Here is a 19,474-nt window from a genome sequence, read left to right as displayed (position 1 = left end):
AGCTGCACATCCTCAAGCCTCTGAAGGGCAGACCGACACTGGGGGAGGGTCAGAGCCCCTTGAGGAGGGACAGCGGTTCCATCCCAGGCTCCCTCCCTGGCCTGGTTTCGAATTTTCCCCCTCCCCCTTTTGTTTGGAGACCCAGCTGGGTAGGGATAGGGTGGGGAGAGAGAGGGGTGTAGGTAGGGGCCTGAGCATGCCCCTGATGTGAGAAAATTCTTAAAAAGGAAAGCGACAATGGAAAGGCTGGGGCGCCAGGGGGTCTTGGGCTGACACTTGGTGAACCGCTTGGGGGAGCACCTGGGTCTGAGGGGGGCGGGAGGGGGGTTGTCACCAAACAAGCTATTATTACCTTCTCTTCATACCAAAGCCAGAAGTCCCAAAGCCAGAAGGTAGGGATAACAGCAGCGGGGCATGGGGGCATGCCTTCTCTGAGTTTCCACTCTCCTAAGGGTCCCCCAACTCCCAGGCCACTGCGCCCCACTTCCTGCAGCCTCGGCCCGGTCGGGGGCGTGGGTGAGAGGCGGGGCCGCTTGCGGTGGTGAAGAATTTAAAGAGAGAAGAAAAAAACCAAAACCCCAAAAACAAAAAAGGAGAGGTAATTAGCATCCTGTGATCCAATTGGCTCTCCGCCTGCCCTGCTTTGCATACGCCCGCCCCGCTGGCTGCTTCGGGTTTGCAGGGGCTAGTCCAGGTTTGCAGCCGCCGCGGCCGCCGCCGAGCTTCACCGCGGGCCGGGCGGGCAGGCACCGAGCGAGCCGGGGCTGTAAGCCGGGAGCCGGGAGCCCGGAGCCCGGAGCCAGCTGCCCGGGGAGCTGCGGTGGGGGCCGCGCCGGGGTCCTGCGAACACTGTGGCCGACTGGCCCCGCGGCTTCTGCGCACAGCGGAGCCCAGAAAGGAGTGGGTCATACACTTTGTATTTCAGAGGAAGGGGGCGAGTCCCGGCGGGAGCTGCCCACCGGCCTGGCTCGCCTCTCCGTGCCCTCCAGCCCCCCGCTCCGGTCCAGACGGGCTCTCGAGGATGATTCCGGAGTCCGCCCGGTGTGCTCGCGCGGCGGCGGCGGCTCCCGGAGGCAGCCGAAAGTAGTAGCTCTTGGTAGGAGCGGCTGGCGGAAAAGTGAGCCTCGGCGCCGCGGCCCCCGGCTCTCCCCGCGCCTCCCGGGCCCCGGCTGGCCCTCCTACAGCATGAAGTGGCGCAGCGATGGCCAGGAGAGGTAAGAAACCCGTGGTGCGAACGCTGGAGGATCTGACGCTGGACTCGGGTTATGGTGGCGCGGCGGACTCGGTGCGCTCCTCCAACTTGTCCCTGTGCTGTTCCGACTCGCACCCGGCGTCCCCGTATGGCGGGAGCTGCTGGCCGCCTCTAGCTGACTCCATGCACAGCCGGCACAACAGCTTTGACACCGTCAACACTGCCCTGGTGGAAGACTCCGAGGGGCTGGACTGCGCCGGCCAGCACTGCTCGCGGTTGCTGCCGGACCTCGACGAGGTCCCCTGGACCCTCCAGGAGCTGGAGGCGCTGCTGCTGCGCTCGCGGGAGCCCCGGGCAGGCCTGGCGGCCCCCAGCAGCCTCCCCAAGGACGCGCTGGCCAAGCTCTCCACGCTGGTGAGCCGGGCGCTGGTGCGCATCGCCAAAGAGGCGCAACGCCTGAGCCTGCGCTTCGCCAAGTGCACCAAGTACGAGATCCAGAGCGCCATGGAGATCGTGCTGTCCTGGGGCCTGGCAGCGCACTGCACGGCGGCCGCGCTGGCCGCGCTGTCCCTGTACAACATGAGCAGCGCCGGCGGCGACCGCCTGGGCCGCGGCAAGTCGGCGCGCTGCGGCCTCACCTTCTCCGTGGGCCGCGTGTACCGCTGGATGGTGGACAGCCGCGTGGCGCTGCGCATCCACGAGCACGCCGCCATCTACCTGACGGCCTGCATGGAGAGCCTCTTCCGGGACGTCTACGCGCGGGTCGTGGCCTCCGGGCTGCCCCGGAGCTGCAGCGGCCCCAGCTCGGGCCCAAGCTCCATCTCAGGCCCGGGCTCCGGGCCCGGCGCGGCCCCCGCGGTGGACAAGGAGCGAGAGGCTCCGGGCGGGGGAACGGCGAGCGGCGGCGCCTGCAGCGCAGCCAGCAGCGCCAGCGGGAGCAGCAGCTGTTGCGCCCAGCCAGCCGCCGCCGCCGCCGCCGCCGCAGCCCCGCCGGCTGCCACGGCCACCAACCACCACCATCACCACCACCACGCGCTCCACGAGGCGCCCAAGTTCACGGTGGAGACGCTGGAGCACACGGTCAACAACGACTCGGAGATCTGGGGGCTCCTGCAGCCCTACCAGCACCTCATCTGCGGGAAGAACGCCAGCGGTAAGTGACCGCGCGGGCGCCGCCCCCTGCCACCAAGCCCGCCAACACCCCGCACAAGTTAGCCTCGCGCCCCCTCCCACGTCGCTCTGGTCACCCGCTGCTGCCCCACGCCTCTGTCGCGGACCGCTGGGGTGGAAACCTAGCCTCTCCCTCCCCTGCGCCCCGGAGCCGCGCTCTTTACTGGGCTCCGAGGGGCAGCGTGCGGGCTCCGCGCTCCGGAGCCGAGCGCCGAGACTTGGGGGCGGAGGCCCCGGCCTGGCTGTGGGCGGAACCACCGTTCGGTGAGCGGGAGGTTGGCGAGCACTTGCGCCTACTACCTATTTTCCGCCAGCTGTTTGTTTTGACCTTGAAGATGCCAAATTCCTGGGAGCAGGAGTTTGGCCCAAGAGTGGGCGTATCCCCCACCCCACCCCGCCACCAGTTTTCTGACTTCTCTGCGCCCTTTGGGGCCACTGTGGCGGGGCCCTGGGGGTCAGAACACGGCCTGGAGACAGTCACGGTGGAGTGTGTGTGTGTGCGTGCGTGTGTGTGTGTGTGTGTGTGTGTGTGTGTGTGTGTGTGTGTGTGTGTGTGTGTTGAGAAAGGGGAACGGGCGGGAAGACTGCTGTGGGTGTGGGTTCCAAGTTTTTCCAGGGCAGCTTTTAGAGGGTGCTGCGCAAAGCAGTGAGTCCCCAAGTGCCACCTTTCCGCGCTCTCCCTCTGCGTTCCCTTTAGCAGGGAGCTGCAGCTGTCACCAGCAGGCTGGAGGAGAGGCACTAGCGACCCTGGGAAGGCGGGGGTGGGGCGGGAGTTCTGGAGGGGGTTGTGTGCGGAGGGCGTGGTTTCCAGCAGGTTCTGTCGCCGCCGCCGAGCCGAGTGGGTTTGAACCCGCAGTTCTGCGGGCAGAGGGCGCTTGTTTTCCAGAGCTCGAGCTGGCGGTCCTGCCTGTCTGCGAAAGCCTGAGCTAGACACTTCAAAGCTTCAATTTTCCACAGGAAATGGTAGAAGCGTAACTGGAGACTCTGAAAGCGAAATAAAACTTTGTTACATATTCGGCGGTTTGGCTGGAGGTTGCTTGGTTGGAGCTGAAAATGCAGTCTTTCTGGGCCGATTTCATTCCTGTTGCTGCCTGCCTGCTTCCTGGCGCGGGCGCGGCCTGGCCTCCCGGGGTGCCAAGAGGGCGCAGGCTAGTTTTAGAGTGCGTGCCAGTCTGTACGTGTGCGTGCAAGGGTGCCTGCGTGTGCGCAGGAGCGAGCAGGCGCGGCACCCACCGACCGACCCCTGGGAAACCAACTGGGCCCAGGTCTCTTCACCTGGGCTTGAGGCTCCGTGGGGGAGAAGCAGGAGGGTGGAGGGTGTGGAATCAGGATTTAGGTCTTGATCCCGATGGGGTGTCTCTTCCCACAGAGAGGGTTGTCTTCGAGGACACACACACACACACACACACACACACACACACACACACACACACGGGAAATCCTAGCAGACAGGCAATGGGGTGGGAGGGGAGCCTACCTCTTTGTAAGTGCCTCTTCAGAAGGGCAAAGTCACCTGCAAGGCCTGGGGTGGGCTGGACTGTTGTGTGCAGTCTCGATTCAACCAAAAAGGGCCTCGATCTCTCCTTGGCGTTCCCACGTGGGCGCTCTGCTCTCCTTCTCAGCACTGTCGTCGTTAGCTCCTTCCACCCTCTTCCTTGCAAAGCACCCTGCTCAGGCCTGGGGCCCCTCTTTCTCTGTGGCCCTCAGTGCTCTGGTTGGAAAAAGCAGCGGGTCTCAAGGGGTGCCGTTCTTTCTGCTACCCTCTTAAAGTTGTGATGATGGGCAAGCACCTTCCTTCAGCTTGCCTCAGTGTCCTCAGCTGCAAACGAAGGGGCTCGATATATAGTGCACCCACTACATCTTTTTGAGGAGTCCCAGTGTTGCTTGGCTGCTAACTAGAAGGTTGGCAGTTCAAACCCACCCAGCAGCTCTCACCCAGCTATGCTGCAGAAAGCCCTGGTGATTACAGCCTAGAAACCATGTGGGCAAGTCCTACTAAGTCACACTGGGTTCCGTGCGACTAATATTAGTGGGACAACACCAAACCACCACAACCAAGATCCTTGTCAGCTGTGTCCATGTTGTTGGGCGCTGTCTACTGGGACTCAGGACAACCCTGTAGGACAGAGTAGAATTGCTCCATCAGGTTTCCTAGGCTGTGATTCTGATGGCGGCAGATGGACAGGTCTTTTCTCCAAGGAACTGCTTGTAGGTTTGAACTACTGGTCTTGCAATTCACCGCTAGGTGCTTAACCATTTGACTACCAGGGCCTCTTCTACCTCTGTTAATAGTGTTAAGAGTTTTCGAATCCACTTTGAAGGCCCTCTGTCTAGTTTAAAGGCAGTTTAAGTGTTTCCTTTTTGGAGTTAGTGTAATTCAAGGCAAGAGACTGCCTAAGTTGGTTGGGGACATGGGGAGGGATAGCCGGGGTTTGTTTGTGGCCCTTGCAGCTGTTCCCATACCACAGAGCTTAACTCCTGGGTCTAGGGGTTGGGGGAGCCCTTTCAGTCATCCGTGGTTAGAGCTGCCCTGTGATCTCATTGTGAGTTCTTCATCCTGTCTACCCCGGCTTCGCTTCACATGGTAGGCCATTCATCCAGAAATGTTGAAGAGTGAGTGATTAATTTCTTAGGTATCTGAGACATAGATGAAACATCAAAACTGTTTTTGAAATGATCTTGGATGACAATCTTTCTGATCTGCAAGCCAATTAAAGAGAACATAGTCTGGTTTGACTAGAGAAACAAATTCATAGATAGTCATTTGTGTATAAGAAAGAGCTTTTTATACAAGAGCAATTGAATATTGAGAAAACAACCCAGCCCAGTCCAGATCAAGTCCATAAGTCCGATATTAGCCCATATGTCTGATACTAATCGATAAAGTCCTCTTCAGACTCACGAAACACATGCAGTGATGCTGAATGCAGGATCACTGGCCAGTGCGTGGAAAGTCTTGTGGATCCAGTGGTGTTGTAAGCATCTTAGCGCTGGCAGGGTCTCCATGTGGCTTCTCCAGCTCTGTGGCTTTGGCTCCCATCAGCTTGTCTCCATGTGGCTTGTCAAGAATGTCTCACAGGGATTAAGCATGTGTTCCCGCCTCCAGCGAGCCATTTATCTCCTTAATGCCTCCAAATGAGGTCATCAAGCTCTGATCCGATTGACAGGCTACACTCACCCTCTTAATTCTTAAGTCTGACATTGACAACAGATTCTGTAACTACCACACTTAACAAATTGATCTTTCCCCTTCCCCTAACTCAGTAGCATTACTCATTCACTTGTGAAACCATCTTTTTGTCACGACTTATTGAGCCATTATTAAGTACCCTGCACGGCGACAGAGTAATGGCAGCTACCATTCGCTTTGCACCGCCATGTATGTTGACCCTGCTTTGATCTTCAACATGACCCTGGAAAAGGTACCGCTATTATCCCCATTATATGGGTGTGCAAACAGAGGCTCAGGGAACCCAAGTGCCTTGCTTATTTGCAGCCAGGCAGTCTGGTCCAGGGTCAGTAGTCTTACTCACTGTCCGTATGACTTTCTAGTGCAGCGGTTCTCAACCTGTGAGTTGCGACCCCTTTGGGGTCGAAGGACCCTTTCACAGGGGTCGCCTAATTCATAACAGTAGCAAAATTACAGTGATGCAGTAGCAACAAAATAAATTTATGGTTGGGGGGTCACCACCACATGAGGAACAATATGAAAGGGTCTCGGTATTCGGAAGGTGGAGAACCACTGCTCTAGAGAGAGGCAGATGCGTTCTCTACCCTCAGGCTAACCTACCTGGTCCCTCATTAGCAAATCCTTTCACAGGCTGGGCATCCTCTCAGGAAGATGAATTTGTCTGTTCCTATGAAGATTTACAGCCACGGAAACCTACGGAGCAGGTCTCCTGTAACTTGAAATCAACTCAGAGGTCGTAGGTTTGGTTTAGTTTGGGCATTTCTCATTCTATTGGAGTCCCTTGACTGGTACAAAGGGTTAAGTCATTCAACTGTAACCCCAGAGTTTGGAGATTCAAGACCACCCAGAGGCCCCTCCAAAGAGATGCTGGGCCACCGACTTCTGAAAAACCAGTAATTGCAAACGTCACGGATCACAGGGCGACTCTGACACATCTTAGGTCGCCATAAGTTGGAGTTGGCTCAACAGCTGATGGTTCTATTGTTCTTACCGAGCTGGACTTGGCAGATCCTGAATTTCCATGTTTCTTTTCTTTCTGTATTGAATGTACATGTTTCTATATCCTTTGCCATGTCTCAGAAAGGACCTGGTACACAGCTGGCACTGTTGGGTTGAACACACTATTGTACTAAATTACAGAGTGCAGCATGCTCTGAAAGAAATTATTATTATCATTTGAGTCTCTTGAATCCACTTTTCAAATTTTGCTATCCGGGTTGGTTAGTTAGTTAGTTAGTTAGTTAGTTAGTTAGTTAGTTAGTTAGTTAGTTAGTTACTGTCATCTCTGCGCTTGCCCACCAGGTAATTTTCTACCACTAAAGAGGCAGAGCCCAATGAACCACGAAACCAATCAGAGTAGTCTTGACTCAGATGAGAACAAAGATTGTTGTGGTTGTTGTTAAGTGCCAATCAGTTGGTTCTGACCCATAGGGACCCTCTGTGCCACAGAAGAAACACTGCCCAGTCAGTCCTGTGTCACCCGCACAATTGTTTGTGTGCTTGAGACCAACATTGCATCTACCGTGTCGGTCCATCTTGTTGAAGGCCTTCCTCTTTTTCAATGCCCTCCCACTTCACCAAGCATAATGGCCTTCTCCCAGGACTGGTCTCTCCTGACAACATGCCCAAGGTATGTGAGGTAAAGTCTGGCCATCCTTGCCTCTAAGGAGCCTTCTGGCTCTGTTTCTTTCAGAACAGATCTCTTTGTTCTTTTGGCAGTACACGGAACTTTCAGTATTCTTTGCCAGCACCATAATGCAAACGCATTGATTCTTCTCATTCATTGTTCACTTTTCACATGCATATGAGACTATTGCAAACACCATGGCTTGAGTCAGGCATGTACCTTAGCCCTCAAAGTAACCTCTTTGCTTTTCAACGCTGTAAAGCAGTGGTTTTCAACCTTCTTCATGCCGTGGCCCTTTCATACCGTTTCTCATGTGGTGGTGACCCCCAACTCTAAAATGATGTTCGTTGTCATTTTGCTACTGTTATGAATCGGACGACCTCTGTGAAAGGGTCATTCGACCCCAAGGGGGTCGCGACCCACAGATTGAGAACCGTTGCTTTAAAGAGCCTACGTCCCACAGATTGGCCCAATTGACTTCTTGACCTCTGCTTCCATGAGCATTGACTGCGATCGAAGCACGATGAAATCCTTGACAACTTCCGTCTTTTTCTCCGTCTATCATGAGGCTGCCTTCTGGTCCAGGTGTGAGGAGTTTGGTCTTCTTCACATTGTCATAATCCATACTGAAGGCTGCAGTCCTTGATCTTCATCAGCCAGGGCTTCAAGTTCTCCTCACTTTCAGCAAGCAAATGTGTCATCTGCATACCAAAGGTTTTAGTAAGCCTTCCTCCAAGCCTGATGCCACATTCATCTTCATATAAAACCCACAGATTGGTGGTTCCGCAAAATCCAGGGCAGTGGCTTTAGGGCAGGAACCTTGTAGTGACTTTGACCCCGAGTGTTGGCTTTTTGACTTTTGTTGATTTTCAGCTGTTTAGAAGATTTGGAGCTATAGGAAGGAGGCCCCTGTTAGTGGGGCCGTGTCTCTGTGGGCTTGATTGATCTTGCTAAGACTAAATAAGCTGTGTTCACCATGCCTTTGGATGTGATAAGCACTTTACCCACAACCCCTCCAGAACTGACCTGTTTCCACCCATCCTTGGAGACCTGGCTCGAGAGTAATCCTCTGTAACCCTGGGAAGGGACCGACCTTGGATACATTACCCACTCCTCAAAGCAAGATCTTACATAACTCTGTCCACAGCCACCCTTTTATTCTGGATTACATTGTATCGCCCAAAATATGCCTTGCCCCTTTACCTATGAGTGGAATCCAAATTGAAAGTAAGGTTTTCTTTGTTATGTTACTCAGAGCCTATGTGAGTAGGGTGGGTTCTAAATCTAATCACCTCTGAATTATTTAAAAAAATAGATACAGTGATAAGGATTTGTGAGGATGGCCCAGGAAGTAAGGAACGACCGGGGCCATTGATGAGGAAACAATTGACCAGGTTGGGCCCCTGATCTGAACAGTGAGAAAAAGAAATGTCCGTTCTTTAAAGCCATCTAGTTATGACATTCCTGTTGGGGCAGCACCGGTTCACTAAGACACCTCATTTCAACATCTGTCTTCCCTTCATGGTGGGGGCGCTGCCCATGCAGGTTCCATTCCTTGTTCATCTTCGTGTTTCCCTCCAGGCCCCCCAGCACCGATGCCTGGCTCACAGGAGGTTTTCAGAACTATTGGCTGGATAAAGATAATTGACCCTTTTTTCGATCTCTCAGATGCAGATGTCACCCATCAGCCACTGCAGATGCAGTCTGTAAGAGAATAAACTTCTGAAGTCTGTTCTCTTGGCTGTGAACCTCCAGGCTGCCACTTTCTAGCTGTGTGCTGTTAGGTATGTAACCTGACCTCTCTGAGCCCAAGTTGGCTCAGCTGTGGGGGTAACAGTTGCAGGACTTCCGCGAGATTATGTGTATGGAGGGACTGCAGGGGGGCGCCTAACACAAGTGATGATGGCGGTTGTGGTGATCCTTCAGTACCATTGCTTCTTGATGATAGTGTCCGTCCTGAGACGGTGGACTACGCACCAATGCTCCTTGTAAAGTGACTCTGTGGAGTCATCTTCCTTTAAGGCTTCCTGCCTTGGTCAGTATTGGACCCATCGAGCCCGCCAATATTATAATCTGAGATGAATAGTTTCCTTTGAAGGCACAGATGAAAAATGGGCTCCAGGAAATGACAGAATACTGATCGGGACGTCTCACACCATGGATGCAAGGCGGGAAGCGCTCACTCGTTCATAACCAAGAAATTTGCAAGAAAAATTCCGAACAAGCAACTGGAAGAGACCGTGTTTGTGCCCGTTCCAAAGAAAGGTGATCCCACTGAATGGGAGATTATCAGATAGCATCATGCACATCGCATGAAACTAAATTTTGACTGAAGATAATTTACAAATGGTTTCAGCCATTTATCAACAGGGGGGCTCCCAGAAATTCAGACCAGATTCAGAAGAGAACATGGAATAAGGGAAATCATTGCTGAAGTTAGATGGATCTTGGCTGAAAGCAGAGAATACCAGAAAGATAGTTTCCTGTGTTTTATTGACTATGTAAAGGCATTTAATTGTGTGGATCGTAACAAACTATGGACATCTGTGTTAAGAATGGTGAGATAGTTAAAGTTTATTGTGCCAACTTGGCCGACAAACACATGGGGGGTTAATTAAAGGGCAGAGAGATAAATGGCTCAGTGAGCCTTGCCTTTCTAGTTCTCAGGTCTCTTTGATTTCTGATGATTGGACCAGTGTGCAGCTGCGTTAGCCAGTTCCCTGATTCAGCTGGCAAGGCTCACTCTTTGCAAGATATCCCCAAAGAGAAGCCACACGGACGTACCCCGATGCAGCCCTGGGTGCTGGTGCAACTGTGTGGAGACCCCTGCCAGTGCTGAGATGCTTACATGTTCACTGATTCTGCTTTCCTCCTGTAGTTGGTGTCATTGTGTGTGTTTTGTGAGATGGAGGAGGACTTTGTGGATTGGTGTTGGACATATGGGCTAATGTTGGACTTGTGGGCTTGGAGAGCACTGGCTTGGGATGTTTTCTTGATGTGCACTTACCCTTTATATAAAACTCTCTCTTCTACATATGAGTTTCTGTGGATTCGTTTCTCTAATGTACCTAGACTGATACAAATGGGGATCGCAGAACATTTAATTGCGCTCATGTGGAAGCTGTGCAGAGTTCAAGAGTCAGCTGTTTCAACAGGACAAAGGGATACTGCAAGGTTTAGCATCGGGAAAGTTGTGTGTTATGGTGGCAACTTCATTCTATGGGAAAACTAGACTGGGAATAAGGAAGATCAAAGAAGAATGGATGTTTTTGAATTAGGGTGTTGACAGAGAATATGGAAAATCCCATGGACTGCCAGAAGAGCAAATGCATCTGTGTTGCAAAAAGTACAGATAGGCGTCTCTTAGAAGTGAGGGTGGTGAAACTTCAACTCACATGCTTTGGACATGTTATCAGGAGAGGCCAGTCTCTGGAGAAGGACGGCATGCTTGGCACAGTAGAGAGGCCACACAAAGAGGAAGAGGCGGATGAGATGGATTGAGCTAATGCTTGTCACCATGGGTTGAAACACAAGTCAGGTGGTGACCATGGCATAGGACCGGGCCGTGCTGCATTCTGTTCCACATCGAGGCGGTTGTGAATTGGAACCCACCTGGATGGGACCTAACAAGAACCGTTGTGACAGTCCACACACACACGAGTATCTCTCCTCGTCATCTCATGCAGGTTCATCCATCCCTGTGCGCGCACCGTGAGTGCTGCAGGGAGAACCTAGGATTTTAGCTTGGTGTCTCCTTGATATTCTCCAGTGGTAAATAATTCAGTGCGCTTGTATCAGGGCTTGACCCTGCGGGTACGGCTCCACAGAAAGGTTTATTTTGGTGCAAGGCCACTCGCTCATTTTATTGGCTGTATATTTAAAAGGCTTATTGTTATTGTTTTACTTTTGAAAGACATCCTTAGCAAAGGGCACCAGAGAACTTTCTGGGAGGATAGAAATGTTCAAGATGTCAATAGGTGGGTGTGGCTCGGGGGCATCTGCATTTGTTCAAAGCAGTTAAGATTTGTAGGGGTCACTGTGTGCAAAATTTGTGGTTGATGTTGTTAGGTGCTGCCCAGTGGGTTCCTAGTTAGCGCCAACCCTGCGACTACAGAACAAAACATGGCTTAGTTCTGCACCTTCCGCACTAGAGGTACCACTGCCACGAGTCAATGCAAAGCAACCCCACAGGACAGCGTAGAACTGCCCCTGGGGGCTTCCAAGACTGTTACTGTTTTAAGGGAGTAGAAAGATGAGACTGGTGGTTTTGAACTGTGGATCTTGTGGGTTTCAGCCTAATATGTATAACCCACCAACCACACCACCAAAGCTCACTTGTATTCTCTCGATAGATAGATAGATAGATAGATAGATAGATAGATAGATAGATAGTGATTTTATATAGAGTCTCTCTCTCTCTCTCTCTCTCTCTCTCTCTCTCTCTCTCTCTCTCTCTCTCTCTCTCTGTGTGTGGAGAGAGAGAGAGAGAGAGAGAGAGAGAGAGAGAGAGAGAGAGAGAGAGAGAGAGAGATTGGTTGAAGTCTGTAGGTCAAATGTTAATCTGAGGCTTTTCCTAGCTCGTGTAACTGCTGAGGCTGGTGAACCAGGAAGCAAGAAGTTGAGCCGGGGATTGCTCCTGCTGGTCAAGGCAGTGGCAGCTAAATCCAAGGTCAGTAGGTTGGACTGGTGGCTGCAGGGTCCAAGGAAACCCAGGTCGCAGGCAATATGGCAGGCTGCTGACAGCAGCTAGGATTGGTAGGTGATATCAGGCCCTTGGCTCAAGTCCCCCAAACAAGGTGTTGAGGAGACACATGCAAGATTTAGATGCAGCAAGAAGAAAGAAGCCTTCCTACCAAGTCAGCTTAAATAGGAATAAGACACACACACCCACACCACACATCACACACACACACCCGGAGTAAAACACACACACACACACACACCCGGAGTAAGACACACACACACACACCACACACACACACCCAGAGTAAGACACACACACATCACACACCACACACACACACACACCCGGAGTAAGACACACACACACACACCCGGAGTAAGACACACACACACACACACACACACACCTGGAGTAAGACACACACACACCACACACACATCTGGAGTAAGACACACACACACACATCACACCACACACACACACACCCGGAGTAAGACACACACACATGTGGAGTAAGACACACACACACACACACACCTGGAGTAAGACAAACACACACACACACACCCGGAGTAAGACACACACACACACATCACACACCACGCACACACACCCAGAGTAAGACACACATACACACACACCTGGAGTAAGACACACACACACACACCCGGAGTAAGACACACACACACACATACACCCGGAGTAAGACACACACACCCGGAGTAAGACACACACACCCAGAGTAAGACACACAGACACACACACACACACACACACACACACCCGGAGTAAGACACACACACACACACCCGGAGTAAGACACACACACACACACATACACCCGGAGTAAGACACACACACACACACACACACACCCAGAGTAAGACACACACACACACCCGGAGTAAGACACACACACACACACCCGGAGTAAGACACACACACATACACCCGGAGTAAGACACACACACACACACACACCCGGAGTAAGACACACACACACACACACACACACCCGGAGTAAGACACACACACCCAGAGTAAGACACACACACACACACACACACACACACCCGGAGTAAGACACACACACACACACCCGGAGTAAGACACACACACACACACATACACCCGGAGTAAGACACACACACACACACACACCCAGAGTAAGACACACACACACACACACCCGGAGTAAGACACACACACACACACCCGGAGTAAGACACACACACATACACCCGGAGTAAGACACACACACACACACCCGGAGTAAGACACACACACACACATACACCCGGAGTAAGACACACACACACACACACCCGGAGTAAGACACACACACACACACCCGGAGTAAGACACACACACACACACACACACACCCGGAGTAAGACACACACACACACACACACACCCAGAGTAAGACACACACACACACACACACACACCCGGAGTAAGACACACACACACACACACACACACCCCGGGGAAACATCCTGTCACTTGTATCAAGGCTGCGAATTGATTAAGGCGGTGGCATTCCAGCCTAATCTTCCTACAACTGCTCGCTGCTTACAGAAGATCCACCACGGAGCTGATCACATTAGGTTAGATGACATCATAGGGACATCTGGACCCAGCAACGTGTTGACCGAAACCATACTGTCGTAAAGGTCTTCCTCTGTTTTGGTAATCTACTTCTCCAAGCATGATGTACTTCCCTGGGGACTGGTCCTTCCAGATAGCCATGTCTGGAAGTCTCACCATCTTGTTTCTAGAGAACATTCTGGTTGCACATCTTCTGAGACAAGGTTGCTGCTTCCTCTCTCAGTCCACGTGGTACTCAGTGTTCGTCACCGACACCATCATTTAAGTGTATCAGTTCTTCTTTGGCCTTCCTTATTCATTGTACAGGATTCACATGGATATGAGACAACATTGCAAATATCATGGTTCGGGCCAGATGCCCTTTTGTCCTCAGCATCTTTGCCTTTTTAATGTCTTTTGCAGCAGAATGGCTCAGTGTAATAAATTATTTTGTTTCTTGACTACTGCTTCCATGCACATGTATTGAGAATGCCAAAAACCCAAACCAAAACCAAACCAGGCCCAGCCTTTCCCCCCAGCCACAGACATCCTCGAATAAGATTTCGTTTTAATGCACAAGGAGTGGTAAGGTAGACTGGATGAGGCAGTGCGGCATGGCCATAGGGGGGAGGACTCTGCCCTTCGAAAGACGTGCCCTTGAACTTGAGCTCAGTCACTTTCCAGCAAGTGGCTTCATTCTGCTGAACTTGGCCTTCTCATTTGTACAGCCAGGTTAAAGAAAGAAAAAAAGACACAGAAAACAAAATATCCACACCTAGCACTCTGGGTGATGAAAAGGACTGAATCAGAAAAAATCACGCATATGTGCACATATATACACCTGCCACATAGCAGATATTCTGTGAGTGATGATGCCCTTAAAATGGATTATTTTGGCAGCTGCTCATAATAATACTCTGGGCATCTTGAAGAGTCTCTTTCATTTCTGGGATCTCAAGTCACTTTGTAAACGTTAATGAACAAGAGCTGTTGCCTCTGCCCACGGCGGCTTGGAGGGCAGGCTGGTTTTCAGGGGGTCTGTTTTTCTGTTGCCCCCTTGACTGCAGTCCTGCACCAGACATTTGTTCAGCCCTTTTCCTGCCCTAGAGCCAGCGGTGCTGTTTCGTGGGACCAAAATGTCACCACGGACATCCTGCTTCATCGGAAGAACAGCAGAAAGCGTTCTCTGGAGCCGGCCTCCGCAGTGTTCCCCGGGCACGTTTTTAATTAACTGGCTTAGTGGAAATTAAAGTTCTGAGTTTGGGTCAGCGGAGAGTTCTTTGGATTTTTTTTTTCCCAAGTAGACTCACCAGTTCTGTGCTGGGATGTTTGTGAAATGAGGCGTTTCCTGAGAAAGAAAAATACATCAAACTAACAAAATAAAACAATGACCTAATAACCCAGAAATTAGCGGTCAGGTGGTGATAGCCTTTGACTGGAAGGGAGGGAGGCCTCTAATACCAAGGCCTTTATTTGTGTCCTTGAGGCAGGCACTGAATTCACGTATAAGAAGGGGTTGAACATCATCTGCTGTCGGTGATCTTCAGGAGGCCTGGTGGCATAGTGGACTGCTTGTTTGCGGGGCTGCTAACCACGGGGTCAGCTGATGGAAACCACTAGCCACTCCGTGGGAGAAAGATGAGGCTTTCTACTCCCCGTAGAGACTCAATGTCTCTTATGCATTAAAAGTTGGATATTGAATAAGGAAGACCAAAGAAGAATCGATGCATTTGAATGATGGTGCCGGGGAAGACTGTTGAAAGTACTATTGGCTGCCCAAAGAATGAACAGCTCTGTCTTGGAAGAAGTACAGAATGCTTCCTCTTCGAGGCAAGCTTGATCAGACTGCATCTCACATACGTTGAGCATGTTGTCCGGAGAGACCGGTCTCTGGAGACGAACAGGATGCTTAGTTAAGTAGCAGGGCAGTGACAAAGCAGAAGATCTTTGACAAGTTGGATGGTCACATCGGTGTGCTCAAACATAAGAGCAATTGTCAGGACGGCAGAAGCGGTACTGAGGGTCACTATAGGTGGGACCTGACTCAGTGGCACCTAGCAAAGATTTACAGCCTCAGCCCCCTTAGGGAGCAGCTCTGCGCTAGGAGTCTGAGTTGACTCGATGGCAGCTGGGCTGGTTTTGGCTGGGTGTTGTGGCGGTAGTCTGGTAGGGTTGCGCTTCGTGCAAGTTCTGACTCATGGAGAACTTCTAGGTTGTAAGTCTTCATGGAAACCGACCGCCCCATCTTTCTCCCCAGGAGCTGGCCCTTCCTGGTTAGCCGCCCAGTGTTAACCCCTGCACCGCTCACCCCACTGTCATCGACTCCACTCCCGCTCGGAGTGACTCCGTAGACAGAGGGAAAGGCCCTCAAGGACCTTGTACTTACCAAAGGCACTTAGCACCCACGGGACAGAGTCGAACTGCCTCGTTTGCTTCTGAGACAGGACGTCTTTACAGGGGAAGACAGCCTCATCTCTCTCCCTCCGACCAGCTGGGGGGTTTGTACCACCTGGCTGCTTCATTTTCATCTACCGAGAGGGAGGTAGAAAAGGATTCCTGATGAGGCACTGGTTAAAGACGAATCAAAGGTGGGTGGTTCGAACACACAGGTAGCTCCTTGGGAAAAAGACGGGCAGTCTGATTCTATGAAGTGTCGACCCTTGAAAACCCCGTGGCACCGTTCTACTCTGTCCTACAGGGTCGTTATGGGTGGACATCCACTCGGTGGGTCTGTGTGTGCTGGACGAGAACAGCGACACTTGTGAGTGCTTCTGGGGGACCAGGCCCAGTTGGCAGAGCTTTCCCTTCCTAATTGTTAGAGCCACGTTAGCCTGCGAAGCTCAGGAGGTTGCCGTCAGAGGCCGTTTCTTTCTTACTAAAGTCCGACGGAGGAGCCCTGCGGGCACAGTGGCCGCTCACGGGACCGTTCCTGGTTCGAAACCAGCTTCTTTGAAGGAGAATGATGGCACAGTCTCTTTCGGCCAAGATGTACAGCGTTGTGAACCCCCTGGGGGCCGCTCTGCTGCCTTGTCGGGTCACTGTGAGTTAGAATCCAGGTAATGAGTACAAGCTGATTGGGAGAGGTGAGCAGCGGGCTGTGGGTGTGCCCATTCACAGCAGAGTGGGCAAGTTTTGCCTCTTGAGCTTCAGACGGAGGCTTCCAGGGCCACCTCTGGGCATCCAGCCAGCCAGCAGAAGGACAAGGAGTGTGGATATTCTTTAGCAAGTTGCCTGGGCTCAGACTGGAAGGCATTTATGTCCCTTGATGCTCCTTGGTCAGCGCTCAGCCCCATGGCCCCACCTAGATTCAGGGACATGGGTGGACAGTCACTGTCTAGCAAGAGCTACGTGGGTGGGAGACAGACAGATCCCTGCCAGGGAGTCTATTCCAATTCATAGCAACCCTACAGGCCAGAGTAAACTGCCCCTGTGGGTTTCCAAGACGGTGGCTTTATAAGGGCGTAGAAAGAAAGACTCGTCTTCCTCCCCTGGGTCAGCCGCTGGTTCTGAAAGACTCATCTTGCAGTTTGCCAGCCCTGCAGCCCACTGTACCACGTGGCTCCTGGTCGATGGAAGAACAGTCACTGCCATCGAGTTGGCACTGACTTACAGGGACCCTCTAGGACGGGCAGAAGCATCCCTGTGAGTTTCTGAGACTGTGACCCTTGACCAGAATAAAAAACCCCGTGGTTTTGAACTGCCAACCTTGTAGGCCGATGCATCACTGCCACGCCACCAGGCCAGGTGGGAGAAGTACTGTGTATTTGAGGGATAGCTTTCCGTCTTGGCTATGGTCTGCCCCTCTGGCTGCAATATATCTGTACCCCCTTCTTCTCACACACAAGACATGTTCCCTTTTCCCCAGGATGGGAACCGTCCCATCATGGCTTCCAGGTGGAAGCGCAGGACTTTTGAGTGGCAGTCATGCTACTGGTCCCTGTGTGCGTTAGACTGGGTTGACTAGAGAAATAATTCAACAAGGCTATGTGTAAGAGAGAACTTCATATCAAGAAGTAATTATGCATCAATAAAATATCCCAGCCCAGTCCAGATCAAGTCCATAAATTCGCTATTAGCCTGTAAGTCCGATATTAGCCCATGCATTTCTTCTCACACTCATGCAGCATGTGCAGTGATGCCGGATGCAGGAAGATCACCAGCCAGTGGGTAGAAAGTCGTGTGGATCCAGTGGCGGTGGGAGCCTCTCAGCACTGGTGTGAGTCTCCATGTGGCTCCTCCAGCTTCAGGGCTCTGGCTGCCATCAGCCGGGCTCCATGTGGCTTGTCAACCGAATGTGAAGCAGAGAGTGTGTGTGAGTCACCTCCAGGGAGGAAGACCTGAGTTCCCAGAATCCTCAGAAGAAGGTCATGCCCACACAGAGGCGTCATTGGCTATGGCCTGATTGACAGGCTAGACTCCACCCCTTTGCTCAAGTTGACAGATTATGTAACTGCCATCAGGTCAGCCCCCCACTCGTGGTGAACCAATCCAAAATGACAAGGATTTCCTTGCCACCTGGTCCTGCCCCCACCCCCACCTCCATGACTGCTTACAGATCAAATAGTTCAGGCAGGTTTTCCTTGGTGGATTTTTGGAAAGTGGATCACCAGGCAGCCTTTTGTGGAAATTCCGCTGCACCCTGTCTGACACCCTAACAGCACACAATCCCATGAGGTGCACTGGCTGGGAATCCAACCTGGCATCCTTAAGAGTCAGGAGAGCTTTCCCAATAATCCAGCCTATCTTATTTAGACAGCCTATCTTATTTAGACAGGTTCATCCAGCCTATCTTATTTAGACAGACCTGCAGAGATAATAGCACGCACAAACACAAGACAGAGCAAAACCATGCAACAATATACAACAAACCACTGACAAAGAACAAAACACAAGAAAGAAAAGCTTGTAGTTAGTTCAAGGATCATTTGTTGGCCTTTAGGCATGTTTTCCAGTCTAGTCTGTTGGGGCACCACGCCCTGGCCCCAAAGTCCACTTTCAGCATTCCCTGGGGACCTCGTCACTCCATTCCCTTGCTGTTCTGCTGCACTCCCCCAGTGCTTTGCCTCGGTGTGGTGGGATCAGGTCGGGCGCAATTCCCACACTGTGTCTCCGGTGCTGTCCCCCGCAGGACCATGGGTCAGTGAGGGACGTCATGTCTCATAGTGGGGCTGGCCCTGTGGTCCTCTCTGTGGACTGACTGCTCTAATTGGGGTCATCGTCCTCAAGGCCTGGTGGGCCAGGCTGTGCTCCACTCTCTTCTACTCCCCCTTCATCTGCTCCCGTGTGCTCCGATCAGATATGTCCCTCTCCCGGAGCTGCAGAGTCAATGCCGTCCTTTTTCTTATCTCCTCTCTCTCTAAATGACCACTAGCTGCTTAGATGCCACCAGGGCTAGGGGAGAAATGCAAAGTCACAACCCCATCTTTATTTCCCTTGAGCCTCTCCGTTCTTCCTCATGGTGGGTACGTGGGGTCTAGAGGTCGTTACCGTCACCACGCTACTAGTCCCCTCTGTTGTGCTTGCAAGCAGGTTGACTCATGGCCGAGCTCCTCTCTTTTCGAATACCTGATGGACTTGGTGGATAATACCGGCACACTTTGTTAACCGCCTTCTGTTGACCCTCTTCTCTAGGTCTACTCTGTGTGTGTTACCATCCCCAAGGCTCTGCCACTGAGTCAATGCTGGCTCATAGTGACCCCATGAGGACAGGGTGGGACTGCTCTTTGGGTTTCCAAGACTAAATCTTTACAGGAGTAGACAGTCTCATCCCCCCCATCCCCCGTGGCTGGTGTGTTCACGCTGTTGGCTGTAAGCAGTGTACAGCCTGGTATATAACCCGCTGCCCCACTGGGGCTGCTTCAGGATAGCGTAGATGACAGTTTCACCAGCAATCTTACCGCTGCCTATCATGGACCTCCATTTCCCCAACCTCTAAGACTACTCACTCCTGATGTGTAAGCCAAGGTCCTGTGTTTGAAGCACCCCGCTTCTGGTACCAAGTCCTTCTTCGTTAGGGTCATT

General features: G+C 52.1%; 1 protein-coding gene across 1 annotated transcript in view; it reads left to right on the top strand.

Annotated features, from left to right (window-relative positions):
* Positions 1-723: 723 nt before the first annotated feature.
* ABTB3 (ankyrin repeat and BTB domain containing 3) overlaps positions 724-19,474 on the top strand; it is a 321,566-nt gene continuing 302,815 nt past the window's right edge. The window contains exon 1 of the mRNA XM_075551027.1: positions 724-2,345. Coding sequence (XP_075407142.1) covers positions 1,202-2,345 — 1,144 coding nt within the window. The 5' untranslated portion in view covers positions 724-1,201. The remainder of the gene's footprint in view (positions 2,346-19,474) is intronic.

The sequence above is a fragment of the Tenrec ecaudatus genome, chromosome 6 (assembly GCF_050624435.1).
Source record: "Tenrec ecaudatus isolate mTenEca1 chromosome 6, mTenEca1.hap1, whole genome shotgun sequence".
Lineage (NCBI taxonomy): Eukaryota > Metazoa > Chordata > Mammalia > Afrosoricida > Tenrecidae > Tenrec > Tenrec ecaudatus.
Note: the sequence above shows the minus strand (reverse complement) of the source record. Positions and strands in the feature narration are given on the sequence as shown.